At 42.5% G+C, this 15,589-nt stretch overlaps 1 protein-coding gene across 2 annotated transcripts in view; it reads right to left on the reverse strand.

Annotated features, from left to right (window-relative positions):
• UNC5D (unc-5 netrin receptor D) overlaps positions 1 to 12,946 on the reverse strand; it is a 571,167-nt gene extending 558,221 nt beyond the window's left edge. For both annotated transcript variants that reach the window (XM_067470687.1, XM_067470686.1), the window contains exon 1: positions 12,742 to 12,946. In XM_067470687.1, the coding sequence (XP_067326788.1) occupies positions 12,742 to 12,868 (127 nt within the window). In that variant the 5' untranslated portion in view covers positions 12,869 to 12,946. The remainder of the gene's footprint in view (positions 1 to 12,741) is intronic.
• Between the last annotated feature and the right edge of the window lie 2,643 nt (positions 12,947 to 15,589).

Consider the following 15,589-nt stretch of genomic DNA (forward strand, 5'->3'; position numbering starts at 1 on the left):
GGGTTTCCTAATATTGCCTTATTGCACTGTCCCAAAGGATTGGTCCCACAGCCATGTTTTTGCCATCTTTCTGAAGGATAGGAGGGAGGGGGATGATCTCATCTTGCCAGGAAGGGAGTTCCATAGCTGGGGGGCAATCATTGAGAAGGCCCTGTCTCTCGTCCCCACCAAACGCGCCTATGACAGTGATGGGACCGAGAACAGGGCCTCCCAGTAGATCTTAGTCTTCATGGTGGTTCATAGAGGGAAATGTGTTCAGCCAAGTTAACTGGTGCTGGGCCATTTAGGGCTTTATAGGCCAATGCCAGCACTTTGAATTGTGCCCAGTAGCAAACAGGCAGCCAGTGGAGCTTATGTAACATGGGAGTTGTGTGTTCACTGTATGCCACCCCAGTTATTAACCTGGTTGCCTCTCATTGGACTGTGTAAGCTTCCGAACCCCCATAGAACTATAGACTCATAGAGTTGGAAGAGGCCTCATGGGCCGTCCAGTCCAATCCGATTCTGCCAAGAAGCAGGAAAATTGCATTCCAAGCACCCCCAACAGATGGCCATCCAGCCTCTGTTTAAAGGCTTCCAAAGAAGGAGCCTCTACCACACTCTGGGGCAGAGAGTTCCACTGCTGAACAACTCTCACAGTTCTTCCTAATGTTCAGATGGAATCTCCTTTCCTGTAGTTTTAAGTCATTGTTCCATGTCCTAGTCTCCAGGGAAGCAGAAAACAAGCTTGCTCCCTCCTCCCTATGACTTCCCCCCACATAGTTAAACATGGCTATCATGTCTCCTCTCAGCCTTCTCTTCTTCAGGCTAAATATGCCCAGCTCTTTAAGCCACTCCTCATAGAGCTTGTTCTCTAGACCCTTGATCATTTTAGTTACCCTCCTCTGGACATATTCCAGCTTGTCAATATCTCTCTTCAATTGTGGTGCCCAGAATTGGACACAATATTCCAAGGCAGAATAGAGGGGTAGCATGACTTCCCTCGATCTAGACACTATATCCCTATTGAGTACAGACACTAAACTCCTATTGAGTATCGACACTAAACACTATACTCCTATTGAGTATACAGTCTTCAAAGGCCACTCCACATAGAGTATGCTGCAGTAGTCTATCCTGGATGTAACGAAGCGTGGACCACTGTGGCCAAGTCTGACTTCCCAAGGTACGGGAAGTTGATTATATTTGACCCAAGTCACAGGGCTTGGGCAATAAACGATAAGGCCCCTTAGATGTGTTTGGACTACAACTCCTCAACATTGGCTATGCTGGCCTTGAACTGATAGGAGCTACTGTCTGGTCACAAGACGAGGGACACACACTTTGTGCATTAAAAGAAACTTTGTGCATTGTTTTTATATTATTTATATAGTTTTTTATTGTTTCTATGGTTTTTATATGTACTATGATGTAATTTAATTGCTTTTCACTGAGATATGTATGTATTTATATATTAATTGTGCCGGTTCTGTACGCCGCCCTGCCATCAGCGCTGCCTCTGAAAAATCCTGCAAATTTCTTGGGAAGACAAGTGGACAAACATCAGCATGCTGGAAGAAGCAAAGACCACCAGCATTGAAGCGATGGTCCTCCGCCATCAACTCCGCTGGATTGGCCATGTTGTCCGGATGCCCAACCACTGTCTCCCAAAGCAGTTGCTTTACTCCGAACTCAAGAACGGAAAATGGAATGTTGGAGGACAGGAAAAGAGATTTAAAGATGGGCTCAAAGCCAACTTTAAAAACTCTGGCATAAACACTGAGAACTGGGAAGCCCTAGCCCTTGAGCGCTCCAACTGAAGGTCAGCTGTGACCAGCAGTGCTGCAGAATTTGAAGAGGCACGAATGGAGGGCGAAAGAGAGAAAGGTGCCAAGAGGAAGGCATGTCAAGCCAACCCCAACCGGGACCGCCTTTCACCTGGAAACCAATGCCCTCACTGCAGGAGAAGATGCAGATCAAGAATAGGGCTCCACCATCACCTACGAACCCACCCCCAGGATACTACACTTGGAGGACCATCATCCTCGGACTACGAGGGATTGCCTAAGTAAGTAAGTGTGTAAGTACGCCGCCCTGAGTTACCTTCGGGCTGAAATGGGCGGGATAGAAATGATAGTAAATAAATAGAAATGATAATAAATAAATAAAGAAAAATGGTATAATAATAATGATAAAGAAATACAATATGTATAAGTGGAAAAAAGGTGTGTGATAGAGTTATATGTATGTATTTATTTATTTACAGCATTTATATTCCGCCCTTCTCAACCTGCAGGGGACTCAGGGCGGATTACAGTGTACACATATATGGCAAACATTCAATGCCAATTTTGACATACAAACATATACAGACATAGACAGAGGCTATTTAACTTTTTCTGGCCACCAGCGAGCTGTTGCTTTCATCGTCCATCTGTGACGCTGATGAAGCACTTCCGCATTCCCGCATGCTTCCCTGCTGGAATGCTTTGCTGGAGTCTTCTTTATGGTCTCATAAATCAGTTAATTTAGCCTCCCCACACTTTAAGGTGGTACCTTATTTTCCTACTTGACAGATGCAGCTGTCTTTTGGGTTGCAAAAGTCGACAACAGGCTACACATAATTGGTTGGAAACCCACTCCAACCCGGGCTGGCTTCGAACTCATGACCTTTTGGTCAGAGTGCAACTGACACTCAGCCTGCTGCGCCACAATCCCATGTAGCATAAGTTGTAATGGAAATTTAAAAATAATGATAAGAAATATGATTAAAGATGTTTTTGATGTTTATTTACTGTTAGATTGTATATAAGATGACATACTCTTTTGTCTAAGATACTGTAGAAAGAGAGAAGAATGTATGCTTATACATTTTGTTGGACAAATTTATAAATAAAATCTTTTTAAAAAATATATAAAACTATCTCTGCATTGCTTTTTGAGCTTCCTTATGAATAATACAAAGCATGCACAATTCTGCATCGGTAAGACTTTGAGGCCCTGCAATGCTATGTTGGGGAGCATGGTGTGCACCATTGAGAATTAAGCTTTCAAGCTAAGACATTAATTCCTGTTTGCAGGGTAGAAGCTACTTTTCAGACGGAAGGGAGCGTTCAGGAACCTGCCTGGCTTGTGCCCCTTTCAGCCAACATCATTGTCAACACTCCTCCTTCGCCACTTCTCACTCAAGTGCTAAGAAGGGATGTGGGAGGAACAGGCTGTATTCAAAACATTCGGATATTTACACCACCCGATTTAGAAAAAGGGAAAGGCCTCTGCTCAGAAGCAAAACACCCCTGGTTGGAAGCCTGGGGAGAATATCAAGCAGCTAGTAATGGGGAAATCTCCACTTAAGACTTTGGATGAACAGTGAGTGAGGAACAAGGATAAATAAATGACCTAACCCAGTATTTCTCAACCTTCCTAATGCCGCGGCCCCTTAATACAGTTCCTCATGTTGTGGTGACCAGAGGCGGCCCTAGGAAAGCAAGAAGTATTTTGGTCCCCCCCCCCCCCTTCCAACAAATCACTGATACATATTTTCTGTTCGTCGTGGGAGTTCTGTGTGCCATATTTGGTTCAATTCCATCATTGGTGGAGTTCAGAATGCTCTTTGATTGTAGGTGAACTATACATCCCAGTAACTATAACTCGCATATGTCAAGGTCTATTTTCCCCCAAGAGTGCCTAAAGAGCACCCTTGACCAAAATCAATTATACTACGAATGCTTACTTTGCGTAATGGTTGAGCCGCCCCTGGGTGACCCCCAACCATAAAATTATTTTCATTGCTGCTTCATAACTGCAATTTCCCTACTGCTATGAATCAAAATGTAAACATCTGATATGCAGGATGTATTTTCTTTCACTGGACCAAATTTGGCACAAATACCCGATACGCCCAAATGTGAATACTGGTGGGGTTAGAGGGGGATTGATTTTGGGAATTGTTGTTTCTGGGATTTATAGTTCACCTGCAGTGAAAGAGCATCCTGAACTCCACCAATGATGGAATTGAACCAAACTTGGCACACAGACTCCCATGACCAACAGAAAATACTGAAAGGTTTTGGCAGATGTTGACCTTGAGTTTGGGTGTTGTAGTTCCCCTATATCTAGAGCGGTGGTTCTCAACCTTCCTAATGCCGTGACCCCTTAATACAGTTCCTCATGTTGTGTTGACCCCCAACCATAAAATTATCTCCATTGCTACTTCATAACTGTAATTCTGCAACTGTTATGTATCATCATATGAACATCTGTTATGCAGGATGTATTTTCATTCACTGGACCAAATACTGGTGGGGTTGGGGGGATTGATTTTATTATTTGGGAGTTGCAGTTGCTGGGATGTATAGTTCACCTACAATCAAAGAGCATTCTGGACTCCACCAATGATGGAATTGAACCAAACTTGGCACACAGAACTCCCATGACCAAGAGAAAATACTGGAAGGGTTTGGTGGGCACTGACCTTGAGTTTGGAGTTATAGTTCACCTACATCCTGAGAGCACTGTGGACTCAAACAATGATGGATCAGGACTAAACTTGGCACAAATACTCAATATGCCCAAATATAAACACTAGTAGAGTTTGGGGGAAATAGACCTTGACATTTGGGAGTTGTAGTTGCTGGGATGTATAGTTCACCTACAATCAAAGAATATTCTGAACCCCACCAACAATAGAATTGGGCCAGACTTCCCACACAGAACCCCCATGACCAACTGTGCTTTCTGATGGTCTTTGGCGACCCCTCTGACACTCCCTCGCGACCCCCCTCGGGGTCCCGACCCCCAGGTTGAGAACCACTGAGAGAGTGTACTATGGACACAAATAATTTATTATTTATTTATTTATTTATTATTTAAACTTATATGCCGCCACTCCCCTGGGGCTCGGAGAGGCTTACAAGAATAGCTAAAATCTAACAAAGTTTAAAAGCAATTTAAAACAATTTAAAAACAACAATATCAAACATTAAAAGCCTGTCGGAACAGGTATGTCTTACATGCCCTGCGGAAAGCTGGTAAGTCCCACAAGGCACGGACTTCAGGTGGCAGAGTATTCCAGAGTGATGGTGCCACTGCTGTGAAGGCTCTGCGTCTGGTTGCCATTAGACGCAAGGTCTTGACACTGGGGACTTCCAATAGATCTTGGTTCTCAGAACGGAGGGATCTCTGGGGTTGGTAGGGGGTGAGACGATCCCTCAGATACATCGGCCCCAGACCATGCAGGGCCTTAAAGGTGAATACTATCACTTTGAAAGTGATCCGGTGCTCAATTGGTAACCAATGCAGCTGTAGTGCATGGATCTGGACCAAACTTGGCACGAATACTCAATATGCCCAAATGTGAACACTGGTGAAGTTTGGGGAAAACAGACCTTGACCTTTGGAAGTTGAAGTTGCTGGGATTTATGGTTCACCTACAACCAAAGAGCATTCCGAACAAGGATAGAACTGGGCCAAGCTTCCCACACAGAACCCCCATGACCAACAGAAAATACTGTGTTTTCTGATGGGCTTTGGCGACCCCTTTGACAGCCCCTTGTGACCTGCCAGGGGTCCCAACCCCCAGGTTGAGAAACACTGACCTAACCATTCAAAACAACAATTGGAGACTTCCTCAGAAGCAGACATATTCTGAGTGAGCCGAGACAGGTAGAGCATATTTATACAGACTAAAACTAGATCCAAAAAAGGACAGTATCATCATACCATGATAGCCAGAGAACTTGGAGTTGGCACTATATTGAGAAATTATTTTTTGATCAAATTAGGCTGTAATTTTCAATTTAATGGGCTACTGAGAGTTGATTATAAGGCGAATAAAAATAAACTAACGTCGTGATAACCTGACAACAGTTTGGGAAATTTTGTTTTTTTTCTTCTCCTATGACTATAAGCATACATTGTGATAATGTGACAACAGTTTGGAAAATTTTAATTCCTCTTCTCCTATGTCCAAGATGCACACAACCCCCTTAAACTCCCCTCTTTGGATTGCAATTGCTCATCGAAGTGGCTCCAAAAACAACTTCCCAAACTGTAATATTATATCCGAATGGGTCAGGGGCTGAGGTTAAGTGCTCTGGCTGGAGCTACAGCTAAACACGGCGAGCGCAGCATCAAATGCGAGAAGGGAAGGACTGCAACCAAGCTAAAAATACCCCGCCATCTCTCATCTAGCGTCTGAAAGCAATTCCACAACACAGATTTTTCAACATCCAGAACGGTGCGAAGTGCAACTGTGGCGATCTCAAAAAACATATCACATCGTCAGCAAGGCGTGCACATCCCCAATGCCAAATGCCCCTTCCTACACAGCGAGGAATTATGAAATGAGCCTCTTTTTTTCAAAAGCAGCATCCTTTTCCCCTTTGCGGTGTATTTAAAACTCCCAAATGCTTTCCATTAGCCGAGCATTAGCAGCGTTTTCCCCCCATCAGGTGGTGAGCAGGAAAACTGAAGCTGCTCTTTGCTCACAAGTCACATTTAAAGTTCACTTTCCTGGGAGTGGAGCTGCTGTCCAAGGTCCTTAAATCATAACAGCTCACTGGGTTGCTGTGAGTTTGCCAGGCTGTATGGTCACGTTCCAGAAGCATTCTCTCCTGACGTTTCACCCACACCTATGGCAGGCATCCTCAGAGGTTGTGAGATCTGTTGAAAACTAGGCAAGTGGGTTTATTTATCTGTGGAATGTCTAGGGTGGAAGAAAAAACTCTTAACTCTTATTTTTGTATTTATTTTGCTGTAATGTAAGCCATCCCGAGCCCCTTTGGGAAGACAGTGGCGGGGTATAAATAAAGATTATTATTATTATTATTATTATTATTATTATTATTATTATCTGTTTGAGGCAAGTGTGGATGTTTCAATGGACCCCCTTGATTAGCACTGTGTAGCCTTGCAGCTTCAAAGCCTGGCTGCTTCCTGCCTGGGGGAATCCTTTGTTGGGAGGTGTTAGCTGGCCCTGATTGTTTCATGTCTGGAATTCCCATTTTTTATTGTTGTACTTTATTTTCTGTCCTGATTTTAGAGTTTTTTAAATACTGGTATAGCAGGCATCCTCAGAGGTTGTGAGATCTGTTGGAAACTAGGTAAGTGGGTTTATATATCTGTGGAATATCTAGAGTGTGAGAAAAAACTCTTAACTCTTATTTTTATCATTCTGTATTTATTTTGCTGTAATGTATTACTGGGCTTGGCCTCATGTTAGCTGTCCTGAGTGTTCTTTGGGGAGGCAGTGGTGAGGTATAAATAAAGATTATTATTATTATTATTATTATTATTATTATTATTATCTGTTTGAGGCTAGTGTGCATGTTTCAATGGACCCCCTTGATTAGCACTGTGTAGCCTTGCAGCTTCCAAGCCTGGCTGCTTCCTGCCTGGGGGAATCCTTTGTTGGGAGGTGTTAGCTGGCCCTGATTGTTTCATGTCTAGAATTCCTGATTGTTTTTTATTGTTGCTCTTTATTTACTGTCCTGATTTTAAAGGTTTTTTTAATACCCATAGGCAAATTTTGTTCGTTTTCATGGTTTCCTCCTTTCTGTTGAAGTTGTCCACATGCTTGCAGATTTCAATGGCTTCTCTGTGTAGTCTGAAAAGGACTACCCTTCAGGCACTATGTATGTTCCCTTTAGCAACCTCTTTTCAAGGGCACTGTTAATAGACCACTTGCCTCAAATATTGAGCTTTATTGATAAGCAAGTAGCTATATATTCATGCTAGATAATAATAATAATAATAATAATAATAATAATAAACTCTCCCTCCCTCTCTCTCTCTCTCTCTCTCTCTCTCTCTCTCTCTATATATATATAGTTAAAAGCTAGATGTTTCCATTTGACAAACTGTATGTATGTATTAATAACATGCATTGTTTATAGACCTAACTACTACCTGATGAAGACTCCTGAGAGTCTAAAACAATTGAATGTTGGAGTCTACTCTTGTGTAATAAAGCAAATAGGACATTTTCTGTGCATGGATTTGACATCTACTCATCTGTAGTAAAGACACAAGAGCTATTTCCACTCATGTCAAGAGGCATTTTATCATCTTTTGAGAAAAGAACGAATTGTTTCTGTTAAATCTGAATGTAACAATCCGATGTTTTACTGACATTTGTATTTGTATGTATGCATTGAACTTCTATGTGTTTAGGTACAGTTGCATCAGTGCAATTAGTCGTCCTTCTCTGTGTAGTCTGACATGGTTGTTGTATGAGTGGTCCAGCATTTCTGTGTTCTTAAATAATATGCTGTGTGTGTCCAGGCAGGAAGCAGCCAGACTTTGAAACTGCAAGGCCATTCAATGCTAATCAAGGTGGCCAATTGCAACATTCATGCTGACTACCATGTCAGAAAACACCGAGAAGGCACAAACATGTGTACAATATCAACAGAATGGAGGAAACCATGAAAATAAACAAAATCTGGCTACCAGTATTTAAAAAAACCCTCTAAAATCAGGACAGTAAATAAATAGCAGGGGAATTCTAGACAAGAATCAATCAAGGTCAGCTAACACCTCCCAACAAAGGATTTTCCCAGGCAGGGAGCAGCCAGGCTTTGAATCTGCAAGGCCATTCAATGCTAATTAAGGTGGCCAATTGCAACATTCATGCTGACTACCATGTCAGAAAACACCGAGAAGGCACAAGCATGTGGACAATATCAACAGAATGGAGGAAACCATGAAAATGAACAAAATATGGCTACCAAAATCAGGGCAGTAAATAAAGAGCAATACTCAAAAACAGGGGAATTCAAGACAAGAATCAATCAGGGCCAGCTAACACCTCCCAAGAAAGGATTTCCCCAGGCAGGAAGCAGCAAGGTTTTGAAACTGCAAGGCCATTTAATACTAATCAAGGTGGCCAGTTGCAACATTCATGCTGACTACCATGTCAGAAAACACAGAGAAGGCACAAGCCTATGAACAATTTCAATATAAAGTAGGAAACCATGAAAATGAGCAAAATATGGCTACCAGCATTTTTAAAAACTCTAAAATCAGGCAGTAAATAAAGAATACTCAAAAACAGGGGAATTCCAGGCAGGAATCAATCAGGTCCAGCTAACACCTCCCAAGAAAGGATTTCCCCAGGCAGGAAGCAGCCAGGCTTTGAAGCTGCAAGGCCATTTAATGCTAATCAAGGGGGGCAATTGCAACTTTCACACTTAATTTTAATTATTACACTTGGCCCGGTCATTGTTTTTAATTGCGTCATTGGGTGTTGCTAATGTTATGGCTTTGTTTTTTGAGTTATTGTGTTGTTGTTGTTGCTGCTGTTTTAATTGTTGTATTTGGGCTCGGCCTCTTGTAAGCCTCACCAAGTCCTTCGGGAGATGGTAGCGGGGTACAAATAAAGGTTTATTATTATTAGCATTGCCTCCAACAGGCAAGAGTTCTTTCTCCCTCCCTGGACATATATAAACCAAATTTTCCTAGTTTCCAACAGACCTCACAACCTCTGAGTGGGTGAAGCGTCAGGAGAGAATGCTTCTGGAACACGGCCATACAGATGAGAAAACTCAGCAATCCAATGATTCCAGCCACGAAAGCCTTCGACAACACAAAAAGCTGGAATGCAACAGTAACAGATGCAAAATCTCTATAGTATATATAGATATCGATAGAAATATTGCAAATATATATATCGGAAGAGGATTTACAGCAGCAAGCTCCAATCTCAATGTGAAGCAGATAAACACAGACACATGCAACGCCTTGGAGAAGTGGGACACACAGAGAGTCCCAAAGGTCGCAAGGCTGTGTCATCTCCAAACCTTTGTGGTGTCTCTCAAAGGCCTTACGACAATGATAAGCAGACAAATCAGAACAATAATAATAAGAAAACACGGGTCCTGGTTCAGGCGTGCAGTGGAATGTGACTTTCCAAGCAGCCCTTTTCATCCTGGAGGCTGATCCCCATCCACACTGACCATTTCGCACAGTTTGACTGTGCAGGGGATTGAGTCCATAGGGGGCAATTTGAAGCCCGAATGGGGAGTCCCTAAATTCATTTCTCTCTTTATTTACGACATTTATATGCCATCCTTCTCACCCCAAAGGGCACCCAGAGAGGCTTACAAGATATATACATACATACAATATATTAAATTATTAGCATAGTACAATATCAGTATTAAATATCACTATATTGTACGACACCATTATATTGTAATATTATTAGCAATATTACATGAAATATAAAATATATAATTATAATATTGTAATATTATTAGTAGTATTATATAAAGGTAAAGGTTTTCCCCTGACATGAAGTCCAGTCATGTCCAACTCTGGGGTGTGGTGCTCATCTCCATTTCTAAGCTGAAGAGCCGGCGTTGTCCATAGACACCTCCAAGGTCATGTGGCCGGCATGACTGCATGAAGTGCTGTTACCTTCCCGCTGGAATGGTACCTATTGATCTACTCACTTTTGCATGTTTTCAAACTGCTATGTTGGCAGAAGCTGGGGCTGACAGTGGAAGCTCACACCACTCCCCAGATAGTATTATATAGTATTAGATTATAATATTATAAATATTAGCTGTATATACAATATATTATATTATTAGCAGAGTACATTATCAGTATTATATATAACTATATTGTACGACACCATTCTATTGTAATATTACTAGTAATATAAAACATATAATAATATTGTATTATTAGTAGTAGTAGTATTATATAGTATTACATTATAATATTAGAAATATTATATGTATTCACAATATATTATATTATTAGCATAGTACAATATCAGTATTATATATGAATATATTGTATGACACAATTATATTGTAATATTATTAGTAATATAAAATATATAATTATAATATTATATTATTATTAGTAGTATTATATTGTATTACATTATAATATTATAAATATTATATGTTTTCACAATATATTATATTATCAGCAAAGTACAATATGAGTATTATATATGACTATATTGTACTACACCATTATATTGTAATATTACATATAATATAAAATATATAATTATATTATTGTATTATTATTAGCATTTTATAGTATTACATTATAATATTTTAAATATTATATGTATTCACAATATATTATATTATTAGCATAGTACAATATCAGTATTATATATTGCTATACTGTACTACATCAGTATATTGTAATATTATTAGTAATATAAAACATATAATTATAATATTGTATTATTATTATTAGCATTATATAGTATTGCATTATAATATTATAAATATTATATGTATACACAATATATTATATTATTAGCATAGTACAATATCCGTATTATATATGACTATATTGTATGACACCATTATATTATAATATTATTAGGAATATTAAGTATATAATTATAATATTGTATTATTATTATTATTAGCATTATATATCACTGCATTATAATATTATAAATATTATATGTATATACAATATATTATATTATATTATTAGTAAAGCACAATAATTAGAATTGCCCATTTAAGAGTTACTTTTTTTGCTTTTTCCTTGGAGTTTGCTTCGCCTGGCTGCCCCAGTTGGGAGTTAGCATCGAAGTGGGTTAAATGGTCAGTGCAGATAGGGTTCAAAGAAGAACGGCTATTTTGGAAGCCTTGCAGAGCCCGATCCATGCCCAAGATTATTCCTCCTCCTCTTCCTCCTTGCTTTCCCTTTTTCCTTGGAGTTTGCTTCTCCTGGACTGCTCAATTTGGAAGTTAGCATCGAAGTAGGTTAAATGGTGAGTGCAGACAGGGCCTGGGATGGGGTTCAAGGAAGATCGCCTGCTTTGGAAGCCCTGCAACGCCTGATCCAAGCCTAAGATTATTCCTCAGCCTCCTTTTTCCTTGGAGTTTGCTTTGCCCGGACTGCACAGTTTGTAAGTTAGCATAGAAGTGGGTTAAATGATCAGTACAGACAGGGCCTGGGATGGGGTTCCATCCTGCTTTGGAAGCCCTGCAACGCCTGATCCAAGCCTAAGATTATTCCTCATCCTCCTTTTTCCTTGGAGTTTGCTTTGCCTGGACTGCTCAATTTGGAAGTTAGCATCGAAGTGGGTTAAATGGTGAGTGCAGACAGGGCCTGGGATGGGGTTCAAGGAAGATCGCCTGCTTTGGAAGCCCTGCAACACCTGATCCAAGCCTAAGATTATTCCTCAGCCTCCTTTTTCCTTTTTCCTTGGAGTTTGCTTCACCTGGACTGCTCAATTTGGAAGTTAGCATAGAAGTGGGTTAAATGATCAGTACAGACAGGGTTCAAGGAAGATTGCCTGCTTTGGAAGCCCTGTAACGCCTGATCCAAGCCCAAAATTATTCCTCCTCCTCCTTTTTCCTTGGGGTTTGCTTTGCCTGGACTGCTCAATTTGGAAGCTAGCATCGAAGTGGGTTAAATGGTCAGTGCAGATGGGGTTCCAAGAGGAAAGCCTGCTTTGGAAGCCCTGCAACGCCTGATCCAAGCCTAAGATTATTCCTCCTCCTCCTTTTTCCTTTTTCCTTGGAGTTTGCTTCGCCTGGACTGCTCAATTTGGAAGTTAGCATAGAAGTGGGTTAAATGGTCAATGCAGATGGGGTGAAGGAAGATCATTTGCTTTGGAAGCCCTGCAACGCCCGAGCCAAGCAAGCCTAAGGTGATTCCTCCTCCTCCTCCTCTTCCTCCTCCTCGAATAATCCTGGAGCGTGCTGCAGAGGCTGGAGTTGTTCACCTGTGGAACCCTCCGACCCGATCCCCGGACGCTTCCCGGCTCACCTCGCAGCGCTCCCGCGGCGCCCAGCAGCAGCAGCAGCACCACCGCCCGGGTCTTCCTCCTTGCCCAGCGCCTCGCCCATGAGGATAGCCCCATAGCCGGCAGCCCAGAGATCCCAAAGGCCGGCATAGAGCCCAGTCCAGTCCAGCAGCGCCTTCTCCAATACCAGCACCACCAGCACCACCAGCAGCAGCATCCGCGCCTCTCCCGGCGCCAGACTAAAGGCGAGAAGCCGCGCGCCCGCATCCCGAGCAGACCCCCGCCTCCCCGGCGGCCAATCAGCATCGGCGTGGGCGGGGCCTGGACCTAAGGGGCGGGGCTGGGGCGAGGCCAGTCTCTCTCCCCCACTCTCCATCCTTTTTGGTGGACAGGCAGCAAAGGAATTCTTGCTCCTGGGTTGTTGTAGGTTTTTCCATATTCCAGGAACACTCTCTCCTGACGTTTCGCCCGCATCTAGGGCAATCACAGTTCTTTCCCCTGAGATATAGCCTATACTTTCAGGAAAAAAAAAAATCTATTTCTGTTTTATTGACTATTCTAAAGCCTTTGTCTGTGTAGATCATAATAAATTGTGGCAAGTTCTTGGTGGTCTGGGAAAACCAAATCATCTTGTCTGTCTCCTTGGTCCTTACAAGCTGGGTAGATGCGGGGAATGCCGTGGATGTAGCGTACCTGGATTTCAGTAAGGCCTTCGACAAGGTCCCCCATGACCTTCTGGCAAGGAAACTAGTCAATGTGGGCTAGGCAAAACTACGGTGAGGTGGATTTGTAATTGGTTAAATGGACGAACCCAGAGGGTGATTCTCACCAAGGCTTCCTCTTCTTCATCCTGGAAAGAAGTGATGAGTGGAGTGCCGCAGGGTTCTGTTCAACATCTTTATTAATGACTTAGATGAAGAGCTAGAAGGCAGGATCATCAAGTTTGCAGACGACACCAAATTGGGAGGGATAGCCAAGACTCCAGAGGACAGGAGTAGGATTCAAAACGATCTTGACAGACTAGAGAGATGGGCCAAAACTAGCAAAATGAAGTTCAACAGTGACAAATGCAAGATACTCCACTTTGGCAGGAAAAATGAAATGCAAAGATACAGAATGGGGGACGCCTGGCTCGAGAGCAGTACGTGTGAAAAAGATCTTGGAGTCCTCGTGGACAACAAGTTAAACATGAGCCAACAATGTGATGTGGCGGCAAAAACGCCAATGGGATTTTGGCCTGCATTAATAGGAGCATAGTGTCTAGATCTAAGGAAGTAATGCTACCCCTCTATTCTGCTTTGGTTAGACCACACCTGGAATATTGTGTCCAATTCTGGGCACCACAATTCAAGAGAGATATTGACAAGCTGGAATGTGTCCAAAGGAGAGCGACTAAAATGATCAAGGGTCTGGAGAACAAGCCCTATGAGGAGTGGCTTAAGGAGCTGGGCATGTTTAGCCTGAAGAAGAGAAGGCTGAGAGGAGATATGATAGCCATGTATAAATATGTGAGAGGAAGCCACAGGGAGGAGGGAGCAAGCTTGTTTTCTGCTTCCTTGGAGACTAGGACGCGGAACAATGGCTTCAAACTACAAGAGAGGAGATTCCATCTGAACACGAGGAAGAACTTCCTGACTGTGAGAGCCGTTCAGCAGTGGAACTCTCTGCCCCAGAGTGTGGTGGAGGCTCCTTCTTTGGAAGCTTTTAAACAGAAGCCGGATGGCCATCTGTCAGGGGTGATTTGAATGCAATATTCCTGCTTCTTGGCAGGGGGTTGGACTGGATGGCCCATGAGGTCTCTTCCAACTCTTTGATTCTATGATTCTAGAAGCATTCTCTCTTGACGTTTCGCCTGTATCCGTGGCAGGCATCCTCAGAGGTTGTGAGGTCTGTTGGAAACTAGGAAAATGGGGTTTATATATCTGTGGAAGGTCCAGGATGGGAGAAAGAACTCTTGTCTGTTGGAGCCAGGTGTGAATGTGTCAGTTGACCACCTTGACTAGCATTTGATGGCCTGAAAGTTTTAGGGGTGCCTTGCTCCTGCCTGGGGGAATCCTAAACATTAGGAAGAATGTCCTGAGGATAAGAGTCATTCAGTCATAGAATCATAGAATCAAAGAGTTGGAAGAGACCTCATGAGCCATCCAGTCCAACCCCATTCTGCCAAGAAGCAGGAATATTGCATTCAAATCACCCCTGACAGATGGCCATCCAGCCTCTGTTTAAAAGCTTCCAAAGAAGGAGCCTCCACTACACTCCGGGGCAGAGAGTTCCACTGCTGAACAGCTCTCACAGTCAGGAAGTTCTTCCTCATGTTCAGATGGAATCTCCTCTCTTGTAGTTTGAAGCCATTGTTCCGCATCCTAGTCTCCAAGGAAGCAGAAAACAAGCTTGCTCCCTCCTCCCTGTGGCTTCCTCTCACATATTTAGACATGGTTATCATATCTCTTCTCATCCTTATCTTCTTCAGGTTAAACATGCCCAGCTCCTTAAGCCGCTCCTCATAGAGCTTGTTCTCCAGACCCTTTATCATTTTAGTTGCCCTCCTCTGGACACATTCCAGCTTGTCAATATCTCTCTTGGATTGTGATGCCCAAAATTGGACACAATATTCCAGGTGTGATCTACCCAAAGCGGAATAGAGCATGGGGAGCATGACTTCCCTAGATCTAGACACTATGCTCCTATAGATGCAGAAGCATTCTCTCCTGACATTTCGCCTGCATCTGTGGCAGGCATCCTCAGAGGTTGTGAGGTCTGTTGGTAACTAGGAAAATGGGGTTTATATATCTCTGGAAGGTCCAGGGTAGGAAAAAGAACTCTTGTCTGTTGGAGCCAGGTGTGAATATGTCAATTGGCCCCCTTGACTAG

The sequence above is a fragment of the Anolis sagrei genome, chromosome 7 (assembly GCF_037176765.1).
Source record: "Anolis sagrei isolate rAnoSag1 chromosome 7, rAnoSag1.mat, whole genome shotgun sequence".
In the NCBI taxonomy this organism is placed as follows: domain Eukaryota; kingdom Metazoa; phylum Chordata; class Lepidosauria; order Squamata; family Dactyloidae; genus Anolis; species Anolis sagrei.